Source organism: Durio zibethinus, chromosome 21 (genome assembly GCF_047325235.1).
Source record: "Durio zibethinus cultivar Kanyao isolate XHJ-2024 chromosome 21, ASM4732523v1, whole genome shotgun sequence".
Lineage (NCBI taxonomy): Eukaryota > Viridiplantae > Streptophyta > Magnoliopsida > Malvales > Malvaceae > Durio > Durio zibethinus.
The window spans coordinates 20814779-20841767 of NC_143182.1; the positions used below are offsets into that span (position 1 = coordinate 20814779).

The following is a 26989-nucleotide window of genomic DNA, read 5'->3' on the forward strand; positions in this document are numbered from 1 at the left end:
AATGTTAATAGATAATTAAAAGAAAATAATTAGATAAATAAAAATGCTAATAGATAAATAATAATAATAATAGATAAATAATAATAATAATAATAGATATATAAACAGATAAGTAATAATAAAATATATATATTAATAAATATAATAATAAATAAATAAATAAATAAAATACAAAATATAAAATAAAAATAAAAAATAAAATAAAACAAACTGAAATGGGTTTATCCATTTGGACCAGGCTCAATTGATCCGAACCTGAACCAAATTGGGTGTCTACGAAACCAATTCATCTTCAACTTCTCATTTTATAACCTAAGTATTTCTTGTTCTCTACCAAGTCGTCTCTTGACCCCACTTTCTCCGAAAATGCATCCCCCTTTGTTGCCATCCAAGTTTTGGTTCTTCATGATCATAAGTTTGATCCTGATTCTTACCGCACAGCCTGTGTTTGCAATGATGGGAATATTTCGAGCTGCGGTGCACGATTCTCTTGTGGAGACATTCAGAATATTGGTTTGGATCGGCCAGAAAGTTGTGGCTACCCTGGCTTCAGGCTGGATTGCAATCAAAATACTCCAGAGATTACAATCAATTCAGCTACTTACCAAGTCCGGTACATATATAATTCTCGAGTCCTTGAAGTAGCTAGAGCTGATTATTCTGGCAGTATTTGTCCAACTTCTCTCATCAACTCCACTTTCACTAACAGCCCCTTTGAAATCAACAACGATACTCTGGATATAAGGCTGTATTATGGTTGTCATCCCCTTACAGTTCCAGGTCTACAAGATCTTCAGTGGATTTCAAGTCAATTTAACTGCACAATAACCTCAACAGATGTCATAGGTTATTATGTTACAAGGAATATCACACAAACGTCCTTGGGGAGCGTTGCTACTGTAGTAAGCACATCCTTATGATCTTGCAACAACAGTGTCATTATTCCTGTCCTGAATTCACAAGTTCAGTTGTTGGAGGCAAATCGAAATTCGGATACTCTGCTAGAAGCGCTTACAGCTGGTTTTGAGCTTCACTGGTCTGCAAACGATACTTTCTGTAACCGGTGTCTGAACTCTGGTGGGCAGTGTGGGTACAACCTCACCTTGGGGGGATTTTTATGTTACTGCTCAAACGGATCCTATCTTGCCGTTTGTTCCTCAAGCTCCCCAGGTACATCTTCCTTCTTATACGCTATGCCTGTTAAAATCTCTTACTTTTAAGTCATAGGATGTTATTTGAAAGAGTCGTTCACAAGCATTTTAGTCTCATTCCAAGACAGAAATTGGAAAACAAATTTGATTAGGATATCGATCTTCTTTCATTCGACCAAATAATTAAGTTTTTTGGTCGATTTAGTTTTTGTTCCGATTCTATATTCATCAAGCAGGGATGATAGGTATCGTTTGGACTTTAGTAATATTAAATTGTCCATTAGCCTGCCATGATAGGAAAAAAGGGCAAACCTTCCTCCTGTTTCAAGTATTGACTCGTTCCCGACTGGAACTTACTGGGGAATTGGGATGGATTTTAATTCATTTCTTCACCAGTAGTTCCAATTTCGGAGGCAGCGGCTCAGAATCTAGGGTTGAACCAATCGACTGTGAATGATGCTTTGAAGGGTGGTTTTGAATTGCAATGGGAAGGAGATACTGATCAATGCAGAGGATGCCGAGATTATGATGGGGTTTGCGGATATAATCAGACTACAAATAGTTTCATTTCCTTTCGCCGTGATCGACCTAGTGAAACCACATGTTCTTCACCGACACAAGGCATGTTATAGCCCTTCTGCCGTAATTTTGTTATGCTGGTTGTTTTTCCAAAATTTAACCTTTGCAGCACGAGTTTGCAATCCTACTCTCTCTATGCAGTTAATGAGAACACTCCATTAACTCTCACTATTGTATAAGCAACAAAATTTTAGAAGATTGGTCTTATCTTGTTGATCTTGGTAATTTTAAGCCCAAGAAAACTATTTACTCTATCTAGATATTGATTTATTCAATTATAAAATCAGTAGATATTTCTCTGTTGCTGGTTTCTTTTACTTTTTAAGAAAGTCGAACTGAATTTATACCTTCATAGTCGTGAGAGAGCTAGAATATATAGAATTATAGATTTCCCACAAGCAACTCAAGAATATATACTTCACCGCTATAAATTAGACTAGGTTACTTACATTTACTCTATATTATTTCTAGGCTACCTAAAATTCCATTGACCGGTGCTTAATGCTGCCAATTGAAGCTTCCTTTTGAAAAATTTCACCCTTCACTTCGTCAAAGACCAGCAACTTGATTATCATGATTAAAACCTATCATAACGTCTAGATCTGGGGATCTATTGCTAAACATTGACTTGAAAGAGTCGTACATCATAAATCTTTTTTATCTAGGTACGATTGATCACCTAGGGAATCTATCCTTTTAGGAACACCTAAGTTTAAGGGTCCCTAAAAGAATAGGTTCAGGTCTACTAACTAGAACAAGGTTCGAAAGTTCGGTTATGTGTGAGGAAAGTGATAGTGTCACGAACCTAAGGATGAGTCCTGAATCCCACATCGAACATAATAGGAGGGTCACTGGGGTATATAAGGGTTCACACCACTTCCGCCTTGTGAGACGCCTTTTGTAGGACAAAACCGTGAGGCCAAGGGGGCCAGAGCGGATAATACCTCACAAGGGTGTGAACCGTGGCAGGAAGGCTGATCTGGGATGCCGGAAGGGTGAATGCCCGGGTCCCGGAGCCGCGCGGGTTCGGAGCTTAAGTCTCGACCCGTGACAAGTGGTATCAGAGCCAGCCCTAAACCGTTCGATCCATGCCAAGCACCTCGAGGGAGGTAGGCAGGGTGGCCAGCCTCCGAGACGAGGGTGTCACGAGGTTGGGTGCGGGAGAATGTCACGGACCTAAGGGGGAGTCCTGAATCCCACATCGAACATAATAGGAGGGTCACTGGGGTATAAAAGGGTTCACACCATCTCCGCCTTGTGAGGCGCCTTTTGTAGGACAAAACCGTGAGGCCAGGGGGGCCAGAGCGGACAATACCTCACAAGGGTGTGAACCGTGGCGGTCAGGTTGATTCGGGACGTCGGAAGGGTGAATGCCCGGGTCCCGGAGCCGCGCGGATTCGGAGCTTAAGTCTCGACCCGTGACAAGTGGTATCAGAGCCAGCCCTAAACCGTTCGATCCACGCCAAGCACCTCAAGGGAGGCAGGCAGGGTGGATAGCCTCCGTGACGAGGGCGTCACGAGGTTGGGTGCGGGAGAATGTCATGAACCTAAGGATGAGTCCTGAATCCCACATCGAACATAATAGGAGGGTCACTGGGGTATATAAGGGTTCACACCACTTCCGCCTTGTGAGGCGTCTTTTGTAGGACAAAACCGTGAGGCCAGGGGGGCCAGAGCGGACAATACCTCACAAGGGTGTGAACCGTGGCAGGAAGGCTGATCTGGGACGCCGGAAGGGTGAATGCCCGGATCCCGGAGCCGCGCGGGTTCGGAGCTTAAGTCTCGACCCGTGACAATAGCACCCTCACAACGCTCATCAAAAAATGGTACCAGCTTAATTTTGTGTTATCCAATAAGCCTTAAAAATTTACGAAGTAATTAATTATTGAAAATTATTCTCAATTGACTACTTTTAGCAGAAAATTAAAAAAATTCTCTCACCTTAAGAGTATACAAGAAAATTATTGTTTCACTTGCAGATGCTCCATCGTCAGATTATTTAGCATTAAAAAAAATTCAAGAAAATAAAAAAAAAAGAAAAAAAATGATTGCTTTAGATATAAACTCTTTTCTCTTCAAAAATTCATTGGTTTTGTACAAGAAAAATTGATACTTTCAACTTTTTCCCAAAATATTTTTTAGAAACTTTAATTTCGAAGAAAATTAATACTTTCAACTTTTCCTCAAAAATATTTTTTAGAAAACTTATTTTTAAGAAAAATTGATACTTTTAATTTTTCCTCAAAAATATTTTTTAGAAAAATTATTTTCAAGAAAAATTGATACTTTTAACTTTTCCTCAAAAGTATTTTTTAGAAAACTTATTTTCAAGAAAAATTGATACTTTCAACTTTTCCTTAAAAATATTTTTTTGAAATTTATTTAAAGAAAATAATAACAAAAAAAATAAAAATAAAGAAAAAAAATAAAGGAAAAAATAAAATAAAATAAAAAAACTAAACAATTCTAATCTAATAAATAATAATAATAAAAATAATAAATAAATAAATAAATAAATAAATAAATAAAAACCTGGGAACGGCTCGGTTTAGCGGCTCGGCTCGGCTTGAAGAAAAAAAATGGCTCGGAGACACGGTTCGGGAGTATGCGACTCGGCTCGGGAAACGGCTTGCGCTCGGGTTGCATGCGGGTCAAAAGCGGGTTGATGCTTGAGTCGGGTTGTCCGATTTCAAAACGCGTAAATCTTTTAGGAACAGTAACGCCAAAATGACATCATTTTTAACGGGTATAAAAGGCTAATTCATCTATTTTTCAGCAGATCGATCTTTCCCTCTCTCTCTCTTCCCTTCCTTTTCTATCCCCTCTCTCTAAACAGACGAAGAACTCCGGTTAAATCTTGTCAGATTCTGGAAAATATCACCAGAATCTAGGTTTTTCGTCGAAAGTTCGTCGAAAAGTTGATCGATTTCTAGAAATAGTTGCTGAAAACTGGGTAGCTAGACGAAAAATTCAATTGATGTTGAAAAAGTCATCGAAAAATTCAACCGAAATCTGAAAATTTTTCAAAAATTTTCAGAAAAAAATTCGCCAAAATTTTAAAAATTTCTTGAAATTGCTTCTCACCCTTCTGAACGCCTTTTCCTTTCTCTTTTCACTTTTTTTCTCAGTCAGTGTCTGCATTTCTTTGTTCTAGTCTTTGTGATTCGTGGATCTATTTATAGGAATTGATCAGAATAGTTTCTGATCAATCTCAACTCCTCATTGAATTGGGATTTAATCCTTGAATCCAATATGGACTCTGATTGAATCCCAAATCCATGGTAGAATTCCAAATTTCCATCCCAATCCCAGTCGAATAAGAAGAAAAAGAAAATCAAATCAAATAAAAAAATGTTAATGGATAATTAAAAGAAAATAATTAGGTAAAAAAAAATGTTAATAGATAAATAATAATAATAATAGATATATAAAGAGATAAGTAATAATAAAAAATATATATTAATAAATAGTAATAATAAATAAATAAATAAAATACAAAATACAAAATACAGAATAAAAATAAAATAAAACAAACTAAAATGGGCTTACTCATTTGGATCAGGCCCAATTGATCTGGGCTTGGACTAAATTGAGTGTGTACAATAGCCCCCTTTGCACATTTTCTGTGAAACAAAAATTGCGCAAAGACGTAGACACCCATTCAAGACTCCACTTGACCCTTTTCTTTTTTTTTTTTGCTTTTTTCCGTTAAAATTTTGATCAAAGTTCCTTTAAGCAAAGGCTCAATGACTTTGAAAAACATAAACAAAGCTCCTCTAATTAGAGGCTTAACGACTTTGAAAATAAATAAACAAAGCTCTTCTAATCAGAGGCTTAACGACTTTTGGGAAGTAAATTGCTCCTCTAATCAGAGGCTCTACGACTTTGAAAAATAAATAAAGCTCCTCTAATCAGAGGCTCAACAAACTTTTGAAAATAAACTGCTCCTCTAAACAGAGGCATCACAACTTTGAAGAATAGATTGCTCCTCTAATCAGAGGCATCACAACTTTGAAAAATAAATTGCTCCTTGACAATCATGTCCAAAGGAGTTGAAAATCGTGTTTGAAGAAATTTCAAGAGATTATGCCCAAAGGTCTTACAAATCAACCTTGATACCGAGAGACATCTTATTTCAAGGATTAGAAACTTACCTGACAAGCTTTTTCTCAAATTTGAAAATGTCTTCACATTTGTCTTCTCTATGTGGGATGTTGGAATACCCCTGCTTCTTGAATTTATGCACTATATTTTCTTGAATGTAGTATATGCTATGCAATGCATGTGAAATTCAATGCATGCTATGCAAATGTTGGCTAATTAATTCCTATTCAATTGTGGTACTCAAGTTTCTCAAGCTCCTTTCTTAGGCCTCGAACCCTTGATTCTTCAAAGACCAAATTATGTTACTCTTCTAAGATCAAGCCAGTGTAGCTCTCAATCATCTCTTTCGCTCAATTCTTATATTTTTTCTATAAGAAATCTCTTTCCAAATTCAATGTCCTTATAAGGAACTGAACATCTCAATTCTACCTTTATCACTCTTGACTTTTTCAATGTAATGTAAAAATCTTTCATGCCATTATTCATTTATCAATCATTATTTCAATATTAAAAAGTAAGAATGCATTTGCACATTTCTTCCATTGTAGGGTATTAAAAAGAAAAGAATAAAAATAGTTAGGAAGCAGTCAACAGAAGAGGCACACAAAGAGTGAAATAGAATGTCTTTTATTAGCAAAATGTTGGTAAACTTTGACCAAGGAAGAATTACAAGGATAAGTATGGGGGATAAAGCCCAAAAATGAATAATCGGACAATCATGATAACACATTTGAAGGTTTTTTAAAAACTCAATCATCTGATGTACTTAACAACTTAGAGCTCCTCCGAATTTGCTAGCCTCTATGCCAATGGATTTTCAAATTTGATGCTGTATTCTCCTTATTTAAGCTATTTTTTTAGGTTTTCAACTTAGATAAACCCCCTATGACTCAAACTGCCCTTTTAGGGTTTTCGCCTTGAGTCCTCCTTTTTCATTAACTTTTTTTTTCTTTTTTTTCTTTTTCATTTTTTTCATTTCATTTTTTTTAAGCATAGTATTTTTTTACAGCATCAGAATTTATAGGAAGGGGTAAATCATTTTCATTCATATTAGTCAGTATCAGTACTCTACTCGAGAAAGCTTGTTTCACTACATACGGGCCTTCCTAATTCGGAGTCCATTTTTCTTTATTATTATGTTGGATTGAGAGGATTCTCTTCAAGATTAACTCTCTTTCTCGAAAGCAACGGGGTCAAATCTTTTTGTCATGAGCCCTCATCATTCTTCTTTGATATAACTGACTATGGCACAGTGCAGTCAATCTCTTTTCTTTTATAAAATTTAACTATTCATAGCATTCTCGAATCCATTCAGTTTCTTCTAATCTAACTTCTTTTAGAACCTTCAAAGATGAGATTTTTACTTTCATTGGTAATACAGCTTCCAACCTATAAATCAAAAAAAATGAGGTTGCCCAAGTAGAGGTGCACACTGATGTTCGATATGCATGTAGTGCAAATGGTAACTTCTCATGTCAATCTTTATAAGTCTCAGTCATCTTCTCAAGAATTTTTTTATGTTCTTGTTGACTGTCTCAACTGCCCCATTCATTTTCAGAGGTATGGTGTCGAGTTATGAGGCTTGATCTTGTATTGAGCACATATTTCTTGCATCATCTTACCATTTAGATTCTTGGCATTGTCTGAAATAATTCTCTCTGAAAATTCATATCTACAGATGATCTATCTCTTTATGAACTTACAAACCACAGATCGATTACATTTGCATATGATGCTACCTTCATCCATTTTGTGAAGTAATCTATCATCATAAAAATAAATCTATGCCTATTAGAAGCCTTTGGGGTGATATGACCAATGACATCCATGCCTCACATTGAGAATGACCAAGGTGGTGCCATAACATGTAAAGCAGATAGCAGAGCATGGATCTTATCAACATATATCTGGTATTTATGGTATTTACGAGCATAGTCAATGCAATCACTCTTCATTGTCAACCAATAGTATCATGCTTTCATGATCTGTCTTACCATCATATGTCCACTAGCATGTGCCTCACATAGTTCATCATGCACTTTTTCAATAATTTTTCTTGCTTCAGCCTTACTTACGCATCTTAGTAATACTTGATCACGACTTTTTTTGTACAGAACACCCCTATCCAGGAAAAAGCTCATAGTCAATCTTCGGATGACCTTTTTATCATTTTTTATTGCTTGAACTGGGTATTGTTGATCTTTAATATACTGTAAGATATCATAATACCAGGGCTTCTCATCTTTTTTCTCTTTTACATTGGAGCAATGAGCTGGCATATCCTTAACATCTAGCCTAATGGGCTGAATGTCAGTATTGTCATTAATTTGAATCATTACAGTCAGAGTAGCCAATGCATCGATAATCAGATTCTCTTTTCAAGGTAAATGGTCAAACTGGATATCTTTAAATTGTTTTATCAACTCTCGAATATACTTATGATGTGGAACGAGTTTTGAATCTCTCATCTCCCATTCCCCTTTCAACTGATATATAACTAGAGCTGAGTCCCCAAACATTATTTATGCTTTCACTTTTCTATCTATAGCAGCTTGTAAGCCCATGACATATGCTTCATATTCAACGATGTTATTTGTGCAATTAAAATTTAACCTTGCTGTTACAGGGCAGTATTGTTCTTTTGGAAAGATTAAAATTACTCCAATTTCATGTCCCAAGGCATTGGCAGCTCCATTAAAATACATTCTCCAATTTTTTTTTCATGCTTCCCTTTCTCCAGTTGAGAAATAGTCATTAGATCTTCATCAAGGAATTTCAACCTCATTGGTTCATATTCTTCAGTAGCACAATCTGCAAGAAATTTTGCTATAACACCTCTTTTTATTGCCTTTTGGCTTACATATATAATATCATATTTCGAGAGCATTACTTATCATCTAGCAATTCTTTCAAACAAAGAAGGCTTCTCGAAGATATATTTAATTGGATCCAGTTTTGCTATGAGTCATGTGGTATGATAGAGCATATACTATCTGAGTTTTTTAGCAGTCCACACTAATGCACAACACATTTTCTCCAATGAGAAATATTTAGATTCATATTCTGTGAACTTTTTACTCAGATAGTAAATAGATCTCTTTTTTCGGCTAGACTCATATTGTTGCCTTAGCACACATCTCATTGAATTTTCACACACTGTCAAGTATAAAATTAAAGGTTTCCCTGGAACAAGTGGCACCAACACTAGAGGGTTTGACAAGTATTGCTTAATTTTATCAAAAGCCACTTAACATTCTTCATTCCATTTTCTAGGATTATTCTTGTGGAGAAGCTTAAATACGGTATCACATTTATAGGTAAGCTGAGAGATAAATCGAGAAACGTAATTCAATCTTTCCTGAAAACTTCAAACTTCTTTTGGTGTACTTGGAGGTGACAAATTTTGAATGGCCCGTATCTTGTTTGGATCGACTTCAATTTCTCTTTCACTGACCACAAAGCCTGGTAACTTCCTGACCTTACCTCAAATGTGCACTTGACTGGGTTTAACTTGAGCTGAAACTTTTTTAATCTCTTAAATAACTTTTTGAGGCTGGTGACATGATCTTTATTCTCACAAGATTTTGCAATCATATTGTCTACATACACCTCAATCTTTTTGTGCATCATGTCATGGAAAAGTGTTACCATAACCCTTTGATATGTTGGCCCAAAATTTTTTAACCCAAAAGGCATGACTTTGTAACAAAAAGTTCCCCACAAGGCCACGAAAGTGGTTTTTTCCATATCATCTACAGCCATTTTTATCTAATTATACCCTAAGAACCCATCCATAAAGGAGAAAATTGAATGTTTAGCCGTGTTATCTACCAGTGTGTCGATATGTGATAAAAGAAAGTTATCTTTTGGACTAGCCCTATTCAAATCACGATAGTCTACATACATTCATACCTTTTCATCTTTCTTAGAAACTGGTACTATATTGGCTACACATTCTGGATACTTAGCCATTTTTAGAAAACCGACATCAAACTATTTTTTCACCTTTTCTTTGATCTTTAGTAGCATTTCAAGCTTCATTCGTCTCAGTTTCTGTTGGACTGACTTACATTCTGGCTTTAGGGGTAATCTGTGCTCTATTATCTCCGTGCTCAGTCTTGGTATATCCTGGTAAGATCAAGCAAATACATCTATGAATTCTCAAAGTAAATTTGCTAAATATTGCCTATCTCATGATGAAAGTGAAGTGCCAATTCTGACATCTTTCTTATTCTTTTCATCTTCCAGATTCACTAAGCAACTATCTCCTGATGAGGCTCAATTAGCTTATTTTCTTGTTCAATCAATCTCATTAAGTCTGGAGGCATAACATATTCTTTCAAATTTTTTTCATTGTCAAGGTCATCAGTGTTAATTGAATTCTCAATACTAACCTCTTGATTGTTATCATTATTATCTTCATGTTCATTTAAGGACCTAAAATTAGATGAAATGGGATATGTTGACAAGATGTGTTTGAAAAAATGGCAATAGTGAAGATACAAGAAGAAATGAATGAAAATACATCCTTCCTAATCTTTATTAAAATAAAAAATAAATGGCCCAAACAAGAAAGATCACTCCAATGCCTTGGGCAATAGCTATTGGGATGTTACAATTACATTGTATTAGTTTCAAAAGTCACATGCACTTCAATGGCACTCCAATTGTTCAGATCATAATCTGGCAGACAAAGGCAGACCCACCCCTCTTGATTAAGCCCCACTTCATCTTCAATAGCATTAATGGTTAATTGGGCAAAAGTTCTTTTCACACTTTTTTCTGTATCTAGATACATGAATCCTTCAAGTCTGAAAGTCTTGTACAGGTGTGGGATAACCATTAGTCTTGTTATTTTTTCTACTGGCCTTCTCTTGATCTCTCATTCTGCTACTTCATAGCCTAGGCCTAACATTTTCATTATTGTCTACCACTATCGGAGGTTCCTTTATTCCCTGTAAGTTTTTACCCAATCCTAATCCTAGATACCAGCCCTTATTGATGACTTGGCTCATCACTATCCTTGAAAAAGGCTAATTTTTAAGTCCTTCACCTATAAAATTAACTAGCTCAAAAGATCGATAAGAGCATTTTACTACTTCTTTGGTAACCTCTACATACGGAACATTCAACGATTAGGTCACTAATATGTCTTCCTTCCCAACTACCACTACCAATTGACCTTTTACATTAAACTTGATCTTTTGGTGCAAGATAGAGGGCATAGCTCCTGCCATGTGAATCCATGACTTTCTCAATAGGTAACTGTAGGATGGAGAGATATCCATCACTTGAAACTTAACATTTAAAGTGCACGACCCAATTTGCAAGGACATCTCGATATCCCCCAGGACTTCTCTTCTGGTACCATAAAAAACTTTCACGATCATCTGACTATCTTTCATATGAAAGTAGTCAATGGGTAACCTTGCCAAAATTGATATAGGCATGACGTTGATAGCGGAGCCATTATCAATAAGGACTTTGGCTATGATATGGCTTTTGCACTTGATCATGTTATGCAAAGCTTTGGCGTTTCTCCTTTCTTTCGAGGAAATTTCATCATCGCTAAATGAAATGTAATTCGACATGACTAAATTTTCAGCCAGGTGGTTCACATATTCAACAAATACATTATGTTCCACATATGCCTGGTTCAATACTTTCAGCAGGACATTTTGGTGTGGCTTTGAGTTTAACAGCAGTGATAGTAATAAGATTCGTGCTGGCATTTTGTTCAACTATTCAACAACTGAATACTCATTATGTTTTACCAACTTTAAGAATTCACAAGCCTCTTTTTCTAACACTGGCTTCGGGTGATCTTTCTCGAGTTCTACTTCAGGGTTATTTCATCTTTCTCTTTCTTTGGCTTTCTCTTTTCTAGCCTTCTCTAATATTTCTAGAGTGTAACACCTTCCACTTTGAGTAATGCCTCCTACACCAGTTATATTAGATACGTCAGCTTAGAGACATCCCTTTCTTGCCCCTAAACTACTGTATCGCGACTATATTTTTAAGGTACAACTTTATCATCCTTATATGAGAAGGGGATCAAAACTTTAAAAGTTATTGGCCTGATAATGAATTTGTCTATGATTGACTTTAGCTTGTTCCCACAATGAATTGTTATCGGCTTTAGAAATAGCTTTGTAGGCTTATCAGTCATGGACACTTTCTAAGTCTTCTTTTTTTTCGTAAACCTCCATCTGGTATGAATTCAAGAGTTTTTACACCTCTTGGTGAAACTACTCACAAGTTTCGATAGAGTGATCCATTGCCCCACTATGATATTTATAACTAGTGCCCGCTATATATACTTCATGATAGCTCTGTGGACTCACTGGTTCTACCATATCAATTTTTCATAAAACATCAAATAGTTGACTGAGAGGTGTCTTAATGTCTGCCACTTCTTTCTTCAAATGGCACTCTTATTCTTCACTCAAAACATTCATATTATGATTAGGTAAAGGATTGCCACTAACATTTGGTGTAGTCACCTCTCCTGTATCAAAGCTAATCATTCCATCCTTGATCAATCGTTGCACTTTGTGTTTCAAGATGGTGTAATTTTCAGTGGAGTGATCAGCAATCCTATAGTGATAGTCACAATGGGCTGTAGGATCATACCACTTAGGGTAAGATGGCTTGAGGGGCTTTAATTTACTAGGAGCAATCAGATGACTGTTATAAAGCTCACGATATAATTTTGTATAGGTCATTGGGATTGGGTTAAATACAGGTTTTTCATGAATAGTTCGTTGCTTCCGTGAACCATCCATTGGGCTAGCTGAACGAGTTTGGGGTCTTGAGGTAAGCTGAGTGTTAAGACTATATGTGGTATTTTGAGGCTTAAGAGGAGGTTGATATGTTTGGGGGTAAGATGACTATATAAATAGTTGGTATGGGTAAGGGGAAGTGTTATTTACAGTAGGGTAATATGAAAGGTATCCTTATGGTGAGTAGGATTGATAACCCCCAAATTACTGTCTATCAAAGCTCACAGCTTAAGCTTCAGTCTCTTTTTTCTTTAAGACTTTTTTGTTAGATGCTTCACCTCCTTCCAACTTGTCATTCTTGATGGCACTCTCGATAATTTCTCTCGAAATTATCATATCAACGAAATTTTTGATTGTGTTCCTTATAATCTTTTTAATAAGGAGGTTTCAAAATACTAACAAACAGCACTGTAGTCTCTTTCTCAGTCAGAGGAGGTTGTACCTGAGAAGCTACATCTCTCCATCTCTAGGTATATTCTTTAAAAGACTCAGTTGTCTTTTTCTCCAGGTTCTGTAAAAATAAACGATCAATAGCTAGATCGATAATATGTTGATATTGACTGATAAAGTCATGACCATATCGCTCCAAGAGCGAATGTGGGTTCTGTCCAGCTGGACATACTACTTGGCAGCAGAGCCTGTAAGGCTATCTTGAAAAGCATGCATCAATAATTTTTCATTATGGGTATGGGCTACCATCTTCCGGTAATACATGGTGATATGAGTTTTGGGGCATTTCGTACCATCATATTTCTTAAATTTTGGTACTTTGAACTTTGGTAGAATGACTATATCCGGGACTAAGCATAGCCCAACAGCATCAATAGAACCATAAAATCTAATCCCTTTTACGGCCCGTAACCTTCGTTCAAGCATACTAATCTTTGGATCTTCCTGAGACTCCGTCGCTTTTACTTTTTCTTTCTCTTTATTTTTCAAGTCATCTAGATCAGGAATCAGTTCTACTACCTTTTTAATAAAGATAGGATTTACATAGCTATGGTAATACCTTAGATTTGAGGTTGATGGCATTTCAGGATATGCAGGATATGCGAAGTGTTGTGATGGAATCTCTTGTGTCGACTGGACTTGAGGTGGACCAAAACCTGGAAGATACAATGGGTCGACCACTTCTTGTAATTGGGGGACTTGTTACCTTGTATTTTTTTCTATTCTTTTTCCCTTGTTCAGTTTATTGAGAGCATCTAGAATCTTGCTCAACTCATTCTCAATCTTCTCCTGTGCTTTCTCCAATTTTTTAAATCTATGAGAATTTTTCTGCTCCATTTGTCTGGCTTTGGCTCTTGTGTTATATCGATGGATAGGGTTCTCGCTAAATGGAGCTATCTTTGAACCTTGAATACTATATCTTAAAATTAGCAAATTTATATGACTATCTCATGGTTACTTTGTTAAGTGTAATGAGTGAGAATGTAATGAATGAAAAATGCATGTATGCAAAAAATATTTACCTTAAGACGGTATTTAACTAAAAGATTTCATTTATTCCAAAAAAATTTTATTTACATTGAATTTATCATCCTAGAGTTATAACCATAAAATTGCTTAATCTGTTCATACTGGGCCTTGGCTTCTTCGATGAAGTTTAACAGACGCTGCCCATGCTCTCTTATTAAGGTCACCACTTATTTCAATGCTTCTGCCTCTTCCACCATCTCTCTTGCCTTGCATACCCCTTTACAAATTTGGATCGTTAGGTGTTTAATGTATTTCTATCTTCCTAAGTTCTCTCTTTTATCACATCAAACTTGGTATGATAACTCTCTATGCTTTCTAACTAATGTAGCAATATGATCTTCTTGTTCATTCAACTTTTGTCTCAGCCTACTTAGATAGCTATTTAACATGTTATTCTTTGTTTGTACTTGGGTACTTTCTTCTTTTAGTTTAGCATACTCTTACTTCAATCTTGCATTCTCTTCAATCAGCTTAACAATGGTTATCTCTTTGGCCCTTTCTCTCACACATAACCTTTTATGTTCTTGGTGTAGCTCTGCTAAATCTTCAATAGATGTATCACGCTCTCTAGCAACCTTGTGAACTCTAGCTTAATGACTTTCAACTCTATCTTTTCACTGGACTTTTTCTTCTCGAAGCTTCTGGATTTCTTACTTTAACTTACCCTTTTTCATACTCAAATTCTTTTGTCGCAAGCTCTAATTCTGATTGTGTCTCTTCAAGCTTTCCTCCTGTTGGTAGTTGAAAGCTTTCATAAGTGAATACCATTTTTTATCTTCATTTTGCTTTCCAAACCAAATACCCTGGAGTGACTTTATCAGTAAACGATCCAGGACTCACTTTTCGGGGATTTTTCCATGCTTTAATCATCTCATTCATCTTCTGAAATGCTTTTGGCTCACTGTAAGAAAAATTTAACTGATGAAGCCTATGCGTCATAGGAATGAACTGTTCTGCCTCAAACTGCCTTCTCACTAGGAGTGATGCATAATTTGTTGCTCTCCATAAACCCAAAAGTGGGACCACTGTATTATTCCTACACTGATACAACATAGGTTCATGATTCATCCACGGGGCCAACCATCTTACTTTAGCATTGGTCAATTTTTGTAGGAAAGTTATCCATTCCCTTTTAGACTTTTATTCTGATCACCCACTTTCATAGAATTCCTTGATCGAAGCTCGATTATGGACATAAAGCTTCGAGAAAGCACATTTTCCCCATTCGAAATGACTTTTTATCCATAAGTATAATAACTACATGCAGCTTATAAAGCGTCCTCTATTCTGACGATAGTAACTCAAAGATCTGATAGTCTCTGCTAATATTACCATTGAAGGGTTATAGCCATTGATCACACTCTCGAAGAAGTTAACCATCGCTATCTCAATATAACTCAAAACCTTTGGGAAGATCACTATTTCGTATATAGCTAAGGCAAATACATCTAACCCTCGTTCTTCGTTGGCATGTTACAATAGAAACTCATGAAAGAACTTTCACAGTAGGCAAACCTGTTCTTGTTTCTTCTTTGTATCAGAATCCATAACTTCTTTGTCTATGCCCATGAGTTGAGCTAAACCCTTACGAAATTCTGACTTGTGTTTTTTGACATATATCTTATCGGGAGCCTTGAGGTGCAAACCCAACAAAGTCAAATATTCTTCGATGGTTGGTGTCATATCAACTTCATTGAAGATGAAACACTTGTATAGAGGATCCCAAAATTGTGCTGCAGCTCTGATTAGTTGATCGTCGATAACTACTGCTAGAAGGTGTGCTATATGCCCGTGTCTCTGGCAAAACTGCTCTTATCTTGACGGACTCATCTTCTTTCATATATCAACCAAATCTTCTAGATTATTTTGTTTGAGGAGGATATATGTTTCTTGAAACAAGGTAGAATCATATCCAATTGGTAAACAATCCCCCATCTTCAGTTGAATCTTTTTTTACTGGACCCTTACTTCGTTGGGTGACTCACAAGGTGTTAATACAAATGAAGAACAAATTAGTCGTTCTGTGGAGTCTATAAAAAATTTTTGTTGAAGATCGTCTTTCAAGCAAATGTTTTTTATGCAACTTTATGATATGAGCATGAACCAATGCAAAAGAATAAGAGAAAAGGTTAGTATACCCAGAAAAAAAAGAATAAATAAATAACTAAGTAAATTAAAACATCACACAGAATAAGAGGAATGAACCCTATGCTTTTGGTTAATTCTAAAAAGGAAAAATGATGGCTCTGTCTATAAGTTAGGCACTCTTAAGGTTCACTATATTTGGTTTGAGGTTAAAGTCTAAAGGTTTCCAAATTGCTTCTTACATCCTTGTCCATCACAGACTAGTCAGGCACCATAATCCTCACCCATTACAAGCTACAAGCGAAAAATATTCAATTTGAGTGGGAGTATTTCGCTAGCCACTGTGGAGGCATTAAACCTCACGAAAGTAATAAGTACTTTACTTTCTCTTAGAGGGATGGAGCTTGGGTATAGAGCTCATGTTATGCATATGCATATGAATGACATAATTAATAAAGTAAATAAACATGAATGAATAATAAAATATATATACAAAAAGGTTCAATTTTATTAGGCTTTTGGATAACACAAATTTATTTGCTGGCCTAACTCTCAAACGTCCCTAGCGGAGTCGTCAAGCTGTTATAACGTCTAGATCTGATGATCTATCGCTAAATATTGACTTGAAGGAGTCGCCACCAATCTTTTTTATCTAGGTACGATTGACCACCTAAGGAATCTATCCTTTCAGGGAACACCTAAGTTTAAGGGTCCCTAAAAGAATAGGTTCAGGTTTACTAACCAGAACAGGGTTCGAGAGTTCGGTTATGTGTGAGGAAGGTGATAGCACCCTCATAACGCCCATCGAAAGATGATACCAGCTTAATTTTATGTTATCCAATAAGCTTTAAAAATTTATCAAGTAATTAATTATTAGAAATTATTTTCAATTGACTCTAATACTTTTAGCAGAAAATTGAAAAAATTCTCTCACCTCAAGTGTATGAAAGAAAACTATTGTTTCACTTGTAGAGGCTCCATCGTTAGATTATTTAACATTAAAGAAAATTCAAGAAAATAAAAAAGAAAAAAAATGATTGCTTTAGATATAAACTCTTTTCTCTTTAAAAATTCATTGCTTTTGTACAAGAAAAATTGATACTTTCAACTTTTTCCCAAAATATTTTTTAGAAACTTTAATTTCGAATAAAATTAATACTTTCAACTTTTCCTCGAAAATATTTTTTAAAAAAAAAAACTTATTTTCAAGGAAATTTGATACTTTCAACTTTTTCTCAAAAATATTTTTTAGAAAACTTATTTTCAAGGAAAATTGATACTTTCAACTTTTTCTCAAGGAAAATTAATATTTTCAACTTTTCCTCAAAAATATTTTTTAGAAAAATTATTTTCAAAGAAAATTGATACTTTCAACTTTTCCTTAAAAATATTTTTTTGAAATTTATTTAAAGAAAATAATAACAAAAAAATAAAATAAAAATAAAGGAAAAAAATAAAAATAAAATAAAATAAAAAATACTAAACAATTCTAATTTAATAAATAATAATAATAATAATAAATAAATAAATAAATAAAACTACTTTTGTGACTATGTGGAGAACCTTTTGTTACAAAGTCATGCCTTTTTGGTTAAAAAATGCTGGGGTAACATATCAAAAGACCATGGTAATGCTCTTCCATGACATGATACACAAAGAGATTGAGGTATACATAGATGATATGATTGTAAAATCTTATGAAGATGAAGATCATATCACCAACCTCAAAAAGTTATTTGAGAGATTGAGAGGATTTTAGCTCAAGTTAAACCCAGTCAAGTGCACCTTTGGGGTAAAGTTAGAGAAGTTACTAGGCTTTGTGGTCAGTGAAAGAGGGATTGAAGTCAATCCAGATAAGATATGAGCTATTCAAAATTTATCACCTCCGAGTACACCAAAGAAAGTTCGAGATTTTTTTGGGAAGATTGAATTACATTTCTTGATTCATCTCTTAGCTCACCTACAAATGTGATCCCATATTTAAGCTTCTTCGCAAGAGTAATCCTGAAGAATAGAATGAGGAATGCCAAGTGATTTTTGATAAAATTAAGTAATACTTGTCAAATCTTCCAGTGTTGGTGCCACCTGTTTCAAGGAAACCCTTAATTCTATACTTAACAGTGTGTGAGAATTCACTTGACAGTGTGTGAGAATTCAACAGAATGTGTGCTAGGGTAGCAAGATGAGTAAGTCGAAAAAAGAGAGCTATTTACTATCTGAGTAAAAAGTTCACAGAATATAAATCTAAGTATTTCTCATTGGAGAAAATATATTGTGCATTAGCATGGACTGCCAAAAGACTCTGACAGTATATGCTCTATCATACCACATGACTCATAACAAAACTAAATCCAATTAAATACATCTTTGAGAAATTTTTTTTATTTGGAAGAATTGCTAGATGGTAAGTAATGCTCTCGAAATATGATATTATATATGTAAGCCAAAAGGTAATAAAAGGGAGTGCTATAGCGAGTTTCTTGCAGATCGTGCTACTGAAGAATATGAACGAATGAGATTGAAATTTTTTGATGAAGATCTAATGACTATTTCCCAATTGGAGAAGGGAAAGCATGAAGAAAAGTGTTAGAGAATGTATTTTGATGGAGCTACTAATGTCTTGGGACATAAAATTTGGGTGATTCTAATCTCTTTAAAAGAACAATATTATCTTATAACAGCGAGGTTAAATTTTAATTGTACAAATAACATCATTGAATATGAGGCATGTGTTATGGGTTTACAAGCTGCTATAGATAGAAGAATGAAAGTATTAAAAGTGTTTGAGGACTCAGCTCTAGTTATATATCAGTTGAAAGGAGAATGAGAGACAAGAGATTCAAAACTCGTTTTATATCATAAGTATATTTTAGAGTTGATAAAACATTTTGAAGATATCCAGTTTGACCATTTACCTCGAGAAGAAAATATGATTATCGATGCCTTGGCTACTCTGGCTACAATGATTCGAATTAATAAAAATACTAACATTCAGCCTATCAAGCTAGATGTTAAGGATATGCCAGCTCATTGCTCCAATGTAGAAGAAGAAGAGGATGGAAAGCCCTGGTATTATGATATCTTATAGTATATTAAGGATCAAAAATACCAGTTCAAGCAACAGAGAACGATAAAAGGGTCATTCAAAGATTAGCTATAAGCTTTTTCCTAGATGATGATGTTTTGTACAAAAAAAGTCGTGATCAAGTATTACTGAGATGCGTAAGTAAGGCTGAAGTAAGAAAAATCATTAAAGAAGTGCATAATGGAATATATGGGGCATATGCCAGTGGACATATAATAGTAAGAAAGATCATGAGAGTATGATACTACTGATTAACAATAGAGAGTGATGGCATTGATTATGCTCGTAAATGTCATAAATGTCAAATATATGCTGATAAGATTTATGCTCCGTCATCTGTTTTACATGTTTTGGCACCACTTTGGCCATTCTTAATGTAGGGCATGGATGTCATTAGTCCTATCACCCCAAAAGCTTCTAATGGGCATAGGTTTATTTTTGTGATGATAGATTACTTCATAAAATGGGTAGAGGCAGCATTATATACAAATATAACACGATCTGTGGTTTGCAAGTTCATAAAAAAAGAGATCATCTGTAGATATGAGCTTTCGGAGAGAATTATTTCAAACAATATCAAGAATCTAAATAGTAAGATGATGAAAGAAATATGTGCTCAATACAAGATCAAACATCATAACTCAGCACCCTACCATCCGAAAATGAATGAGGCAGTTGAAACAGCTAACAAAAATATCAAAAAAATTCTTGAGAAGATGACTGAGACTTATAAAGATTAGCATGAAAAGTTACCATTTACATTGCATGCATATCAAACGTCAGTGCGCACCTTTACTAGGGCAACTTCATTTTCTTTGGTTTATGGGATGGAAGCTGTACTACCAGTAGAAGTGAAGATCCCATCTTTGAGGGCTCTAAAAGAAGTTAAATTGGAAGAAGCTGAATGGATTCGAGAATGCTATGAATAATTAAATTTCATAGAAGAAAAGAGATTGAGTGCATTGTGCCATGGTCAGCTATATCAAAGAAGAATGATGAGATCTCATGACAAAAAATTTTGACCCTATTGCTTTCAAGAAGAAGAGTTGGTTTTAAAAAGAATCCTCTCAACCCAGCATAATAATAGAGAAAAATAGACTCTGAATTAGGAAAGATCGTATGTGGTGAAACGGGCTTTCTCGGGTGAAGCACTGATATTGATTGAGATGGATGGAAATGATTTACCCCATCTTATAAATTTTGATGCTGTGAAAAAGTATTATGCTTAAAAAAAGAGAAAAAATGAAATGAAAAAAAAAAAAAGAAAAAGTGAATGAAAACGGAAAACTCAAGGCGAAAACCCTAAAAGGGTAGTTTGAGTCATAGGGGGTTTATCTAAGTTGAAAACCTGAAAAGGCAGCTTAGATAAAGAGAATACAGCATCAAATTTAAAAATTCATTGGCATGGAGGCTAGTAAATTCAGAGGAGCTCTAAATTGTTAAATACATCAGATGATTGAGTTTTCAGAAGAACCTTGAAATGTGTTATCATGATTGTCCGATTGTTCATTTTTGGGCATTATTTCCCTATGCCTATTTGTAATTCTTTCTTGGCCAAAGTTTGTCAACATTTTTGCTAATAAAAGATATTTTACTTTACTCTTTGTGTGGCTTTTTTGTTGACTATTTCCTAACCATTCTTATTCTTTTCTTCTTAATACCCTACAATGGAAGAAATGTGCAAATGCATTCTTACTTTTTGAGTTTGAAATAATGATTGATAAATGAACAATGGCATGAAAAATTTTACATTACATTGAAAAAGTCAAGAGTGATAAAGGTAGAATCGAGATGTTTAGTTCTGGATAAGGACATTGAATTTGGAAAGAGATTTCTTATAGAAAGAATGTGAGAATTAAGTGGAAGAGATGATTGAGAGTTACATTAGCTCGATCTCAGAAGAATAGCGTAACTTGGTCTTTGAAGAACAAAGAGTTTAAGGCCCAAGAAAAGAGTTTGAGAAACTTGAATGCCATAACTGAATGGAAATTAATCAGTCAGCATTTGCATAACATGCATTGCATTCCGCATAGCATATACTGCATTTGGAAAGTATAGTGCATAAATTCAAAAAGTAGGGGTATTCCAAATTTCGTATGAAAAAGACCGATGGGAAAACTTTTTCAAATTGGAGAAAAAGCTTGTCGGTAAGTTTTTTATCCTTAAAATAGGATATTTCGCGTATCAGGATTGATTTGTAAGACCTTTGGAGCATAATCTTCGGAAATTCCTTCAAACACGATCTTTAATTCCTTTGGACATGATTGTCAATGAGTATTCACCTTTCCAAAGTTGTTGAGCCTCTGTTTAGAGGAGCTTTAATTATTTTTCAAAGTCGTTGAGCCTCTATTTAGAGGAGCAATTTACCTTTCCAAAGTCGTTGAGCCTCTGTTTAGAGGAGCAACTTATTTTTCAAAGTCGTTAAGCCTCCGATTAGAGGAGCCATTTATTTTTCAAAGTCATTGAGCCTCTGATTAGAGGAGCCATTTATTTTCAAGGTCGTGGAGCCTCTATTTAGAGAAGTTTTGTTTATTTTTTTAAAGTCGTTGAGCCTCTACTTAGAGGAGCTTTGATCAAAATTTTAACAAAAAAAAAAATAAAATATCCAGTTGAGTTTTGAATGGGTGTCTACGTCTTTGCACAATTCCTGTTTCACAAAAAATGTGCAAAAAAGGGCAGCTGTAGACACCCAATTTAGTCCAGGCCCGGATCAATTGGGCCGATCCAAATGGGGCAAAATGGCCCATTTTATTTTTATTTTTATTTTTATTATCTTTATTTTTTTATTATATATATTATATCTAATAATATATATTTTTATTAGTTATCCATTAATATTATTTTTTTATTTATTATTGTATATTTTTTATACTTATCTATTATTATTATTATTTTTATTTATCTATCAATATTTTTTTATATTTATTGATTAATGTATATATTATTATTATTATTATTATTATCATTATTTTGGTTGGTTTATTCGGTCTGAATTCTGTTTTGATAGATATAATTTTTGGTTATAGAAGGAGGTTCTGCTGTGAATCAGAGGATTGAAAGAGTTTGGATTGGATTCAAAGAATGAATCCTAATCCCATAAGGAATTGAGATTAATCAGAAACTCTTCTGATTAATCCCTATAAATAAGTGCTGGAACATACACGAAAAGGATACACAGAGAAAAAATAGAAGCTAAAAAGGTTCTGGTGTGTTAGATACAGCTTTAGGAATCTGTGAGATATTTTATAGAATTTTTGAAGTTTTTTTTTTGAAAAATTTTTGGAAATTTTTTAGAATCCGGTGAAATTTTCTGGTGAACCTTGAATTTTTCGACGAGTTTTCAGGCCAACTTTGAAGTTTTCGACATTATTTTTCAGAATTCGATGGAAATTCAACCGAATTCTAGGTTATTTTCTTCGGGTAGAGAGAATGAGGAGAAAGTTAAGGGGAAAAGAGAGAATGGGGAAGGCGCATTTGAAGAAAAAACTGATTCTTTACCTTTTATACCCATGCAAAATGACGTCATTTTAGTGTTAGTACGTTACCAGGATCCGTATGTTTTTGTTTAGGCTGACCCGACTCGATTGCGACCCGATTCGTTAAACCGCGTGCTAGCTTATCCCTGGAGCCAAGTCGAGCCGACATCCCCGAGCCATGTCTTCGAGCCGTTTTTTTTTATCTTGGGTCGAGCCGTTTTCCAGCCGAGCCAAGCCATTCCAGAGGTTTTTTTTTTCTTTCTTATTTATTATTATTATTATTATTATTTATTGATTAGATTAGAATTGTTTAGTATTCTTTATTTTATTTTTATTTTTATCTTTATTTTTATTTTATTTTATTTTATTTTTTGATTTTCTTTAAACAAAATTTCAAAAAAATATATTTTTGAGTAAAAGTTGAAAGTATCAATTTTCCTTGAAAATAAGTTTTCTAAAAAAATATTTTTGAGAAAAAGTTGAAAGTATCAATTTTTCTTGAAAATAAGTTTTCTAAAAATTATTTTTGAGAAAAAGTTGAAAGTATCAAATTTCCTTGAAAATAAGTTTTCTAAAAATTATTTTTGAGGAAAAGTTAAAAATATCAATTTTTCTCGAAATTAAAGTTTCAGAAAAATATTTTGGGAAAAAGTTGAAAGTATCAATTTTTCTTGTACAAAAGCAATGAGTTTTTGAAGAGAAAATTATTTATATCTAAAGTTGAATCATTTTTTTTCATTTTATTTCTTTTTCTTTTTGTTTCTTGAATTTTCTTTAATGTTAAATAATCCGACGATAGAGTCTCTGCAAGTGAAACAATAGCCTTCTTGCATACACTTGAGGTGAGAAAATTTTTTCAATTTTTTGCTAAAAGTATTAGAGTCAATTGAGAATAATTTTTAATAATTAATTACTTGGTAAATTTTTAAGGCTTATTGGATAACACAAAATTAAGCTGGTACTATCTTTCAATGGGCGTTGTGAGGGTGCTATAACCTTCCTCACACGTAATCGTACTCCTAGACCCTATTCTGGTTAGTAGACCTAAACCTATTTTTTTAGGGACCCTCAGATTTAGGTGTTCCTTAAAAAGATAGATTTCTTAGGTGGTCAATCGCACCTAGATAAAAAATATTAGTGGGGACTTCTTAAGTCAATGTCTAACGATAAATCTATGGATCTAGACGTTATGACAAATATTTTAAATTAAGATATTAAATAATAATTTTATTAAAATATCTTAATAAATATAATTTTATATAATAAGGCATAGTACCCTAAACCCCATCTCTTACCTGACTTTGATTTTTTAGAAAAATACCCTACTTGCCTCCAACCTTAGCCTTGATCTAAAAAAGCCATTCATATCATATTGGAGTGGGTTAAAATTAATCAAATGCAAGTTGTTTTATCATCTCTATTTGTAAGATAAGAATTCTAAGAAAAAATTGATTTTTGGTGGGTAAGGCTTATAAATAGTAAGAATCTTAATAGAGTTAGATATGAAAGAAAGATATAATAAAAGTTATAAGGTTTTGCAAGATAACAACATATGAGGTTAAGGAAGAGTATTCACAAATATACATATATAAATATATATTTTATTGATTATACTTTATAGGATTAGAGGAGAATGAATGATTCGTAGATGTGATAATTGTTTAATATTTGGATCAAGAATACTTTATAAGATTAAATGAAAAGGAGAATATCTATGAGTTATAATTTAAAATGTTAATTGATATGATTATATATTTATAATTCTTTATAATTAATGATTTTTTTGTCCGTGAATGTAAGAAAATAGAGTGTCAAATTATATTAAAATTTTATTTTTTATATAAATGATTAATGATTTAATTATGCTTACACTTGCAGGAATGCCTAATTGGTTGCGGACATTGTGACTAACAAGTAGCTGTCCGTGTAGGTTGATATAGATGTCAGGTTCCATTTCATTGGTTTGATCTTCATTTAACCTCTTGAATAACTTGTCAATTCTACATTAGAAAAATCTTACTATGTTTTAAGAAGATCTTTTGTGGTCCACTTGTTTCGTATTCAAAGCAATTACTTCCAAGTTCCATCTAATTCTGCTATCAAAGCAATAACTTCCAACTTCCATCTAATTCTGCTAATGAAGTTTTAGTCTTCTTCCCTGGAGATGTATTCATAGAATATGGCTACACTCTAGAGCCAATTTTACACTATGTTAATAGACAATCTAGAATTCTAGGCACCTGATGCAAGTTTTTGTAGCTTTCCAGATTAGAAAAGGATAATATATATATACAATTCAAGCTTGAATAAATGGTTTCAACATTGACCAATAAAGATTACAGAAGAACTTTCTCAATCGTTGAATTTTACAATATCCCTTATCGGACAGTTGAGTAAAAGCCTCATCAATGAGAGACGAGAAACGGAATTGACTTCATCACCCTTTCTTCTCTGTTACCAGTCTTGCTTCAATATTGATCCTTCATAAACTTATTCCACCGTTCGTTTGTGTAACTTCAACTAAAATGTATCCAAATTCTTTTTCAATCTCTTCCCTTCTGGCTCTTTTCTTCTTTCTTTTTGCCTTGATCGGAGTTCCAACTACTATTTGCGTCGATGATCCACGGTACTCAGACTGCAGGACAACCATAAGATGTGGAAGCATAGCTTTTGATTACCCTTTCTGGGGAATGAACCGTGCAAGTTACTGTGGCCCACCAGGGTTCGAGCTGAAGTGCGAAGATGAAGTAGCAAAGATCACGATGGGCCAAAACACGTTACGAATTCTTGATGTAAACCCTCGACAGCAAATTCTACAGGTTGCTAGAGAGGATTACTGGAATGGTTATTGCCCAACGGAACTAATAAACACCACCATCGACTTCAATCACTTCGATTTTGGCTCAAACCTCAGAAACCTGACCCTATTCTATGGTTGCTACCCACCCTCGTTGGTTATTTTTGGAAATAACTGTACCATAAATGGTGTCATTATGGATGTGTCATATGCTGTCACAAGTCTTCTGGTCGATCCTCGTGCGGTGGTATGCCATCAAAGTGTGATTGTTCCAATTTATGAAAGAGCGGCTCAGATTCTAGAGGGGAACCCGTTGACTGTGAATGATGCTTTGAAGGGAGGTTTTGAATTGCAATGGGAAGTAGATAGTGATCGATGCAGAAGATGCAGTGATTCTGATGGGGTTTGCGGATATAATCAGACTACAAATAGTTTCATTTGTTTTTGCCGTGATCAACCTAGTGAAACCACATGTTCACCGACAACACAAGGTATGTTATAGCTCTTCTACTGTAATTTTGTGCAGCTGTATGTTTTAGAAAACTTCCTGGTGGTGAATAGTATCTTGACTCCTGAGAGAAGATAACCCTTTCCGGAGTGTCATAACCCTCTTGGTCTGGCTCGTTCTGGTATTCAATGTTTCATAGTAGTTGCATCAAATTTAGCTTTTGCAGCATGAGTTTGTAATCCTACTCTCTCTCTGCAGTTAATGAGATGACTCCATTAACTCTCAATATTTTGACCGGCTGATCTCCCAAAAATCTGATACCAATTCAGCCTCCAATTCCATTTGTCGCTTATTTCTTTCCAGTTACAAACTCCATCAGCAGACCAAAATGAAATATTTCCCCTTTTTGTTGCTCATACATTTGACCACTGCTGGATGCAGAAAGCACCGTTTACGGGAGGCTACAAAGCGGGATCTCCATGCTCAGAAAAAATTGTTGGTAGTTTAGAATTAGTTGTATCCTACATTGAGTAGAAAGATCACTTATATATAATTTAAAAGAAATTATTTATATTATTTAAATAATTAAGTTAAATGTTGGAGTGGATCAAATCATTTGGGTTTATTAAAAGTTTTTCTAATGGATTAGACAATTTTAAAAATTAAAGATAAACACTTGGACAAATAGATTTAATTTTTAAATTTTTATTATTATTATTATTTATTTATTTCAAAATATTACTGATTCTAAATAAATATATTAAAACAATGAAAAATATCACTGTTTAAGTAAAGTTTATTTAAATAATAAAATATGACTATACAAAATATCATGACTTTTTAAATTAACTTAATTAATGACTGTTCATTTGTTATAAATAGATCTTTTTACTTGATTAATTTTATTACTTCTGATTTAGAGAGTTTTAAGGTTTTGTTGTATTCTATAGGTATAATTACCTTTAAGATAATGTTATTCATACCTCAAAATTATATTTTCTTC

General features: G+C 34.2%; 1 protein-coding gene across 2 annotated transcripts; it reads left to right on the forward strand.

Annotated features, from left to right (window-relative positions):
* The first annotated feature begins 310 nt into the window (after positions 1–310).
* On the forward strand, positions 311–26573 carry LOC111306587 (LEAF RUST 10 DISEASE-RESISTANCE LOCUS RECEPTOR-LIKE PROTEIN KINASE-like 2.1). Of its 2 annotated transcripts, none has more exons than XM_022904406.2 (3): positions 311–1170; positions 24620–26029; positions 26245–26573. In XM_022904406.2, exons 2-3 carry the CDS (start codon positions 25267–25269, stop codon positions 26286–26288), a joined length of 807 nt encoding a protein of 268 aa, XP_022760141.2. In that variant the 5' UTR covers positions 311–1170; positions 24620–25266; the 3' UTR covers positions 26289–26573. The 2 variants fall into 2 exon arrangements, with proteins under 2 accessions (XP_022760141.2, XP_089606754.1); XM_089750628.1 differs by having other exon boundaries at positions 26350–26569.
* The last annotated feature ends 416 nt before the right edge of the window (positions 26574–26989 follow it).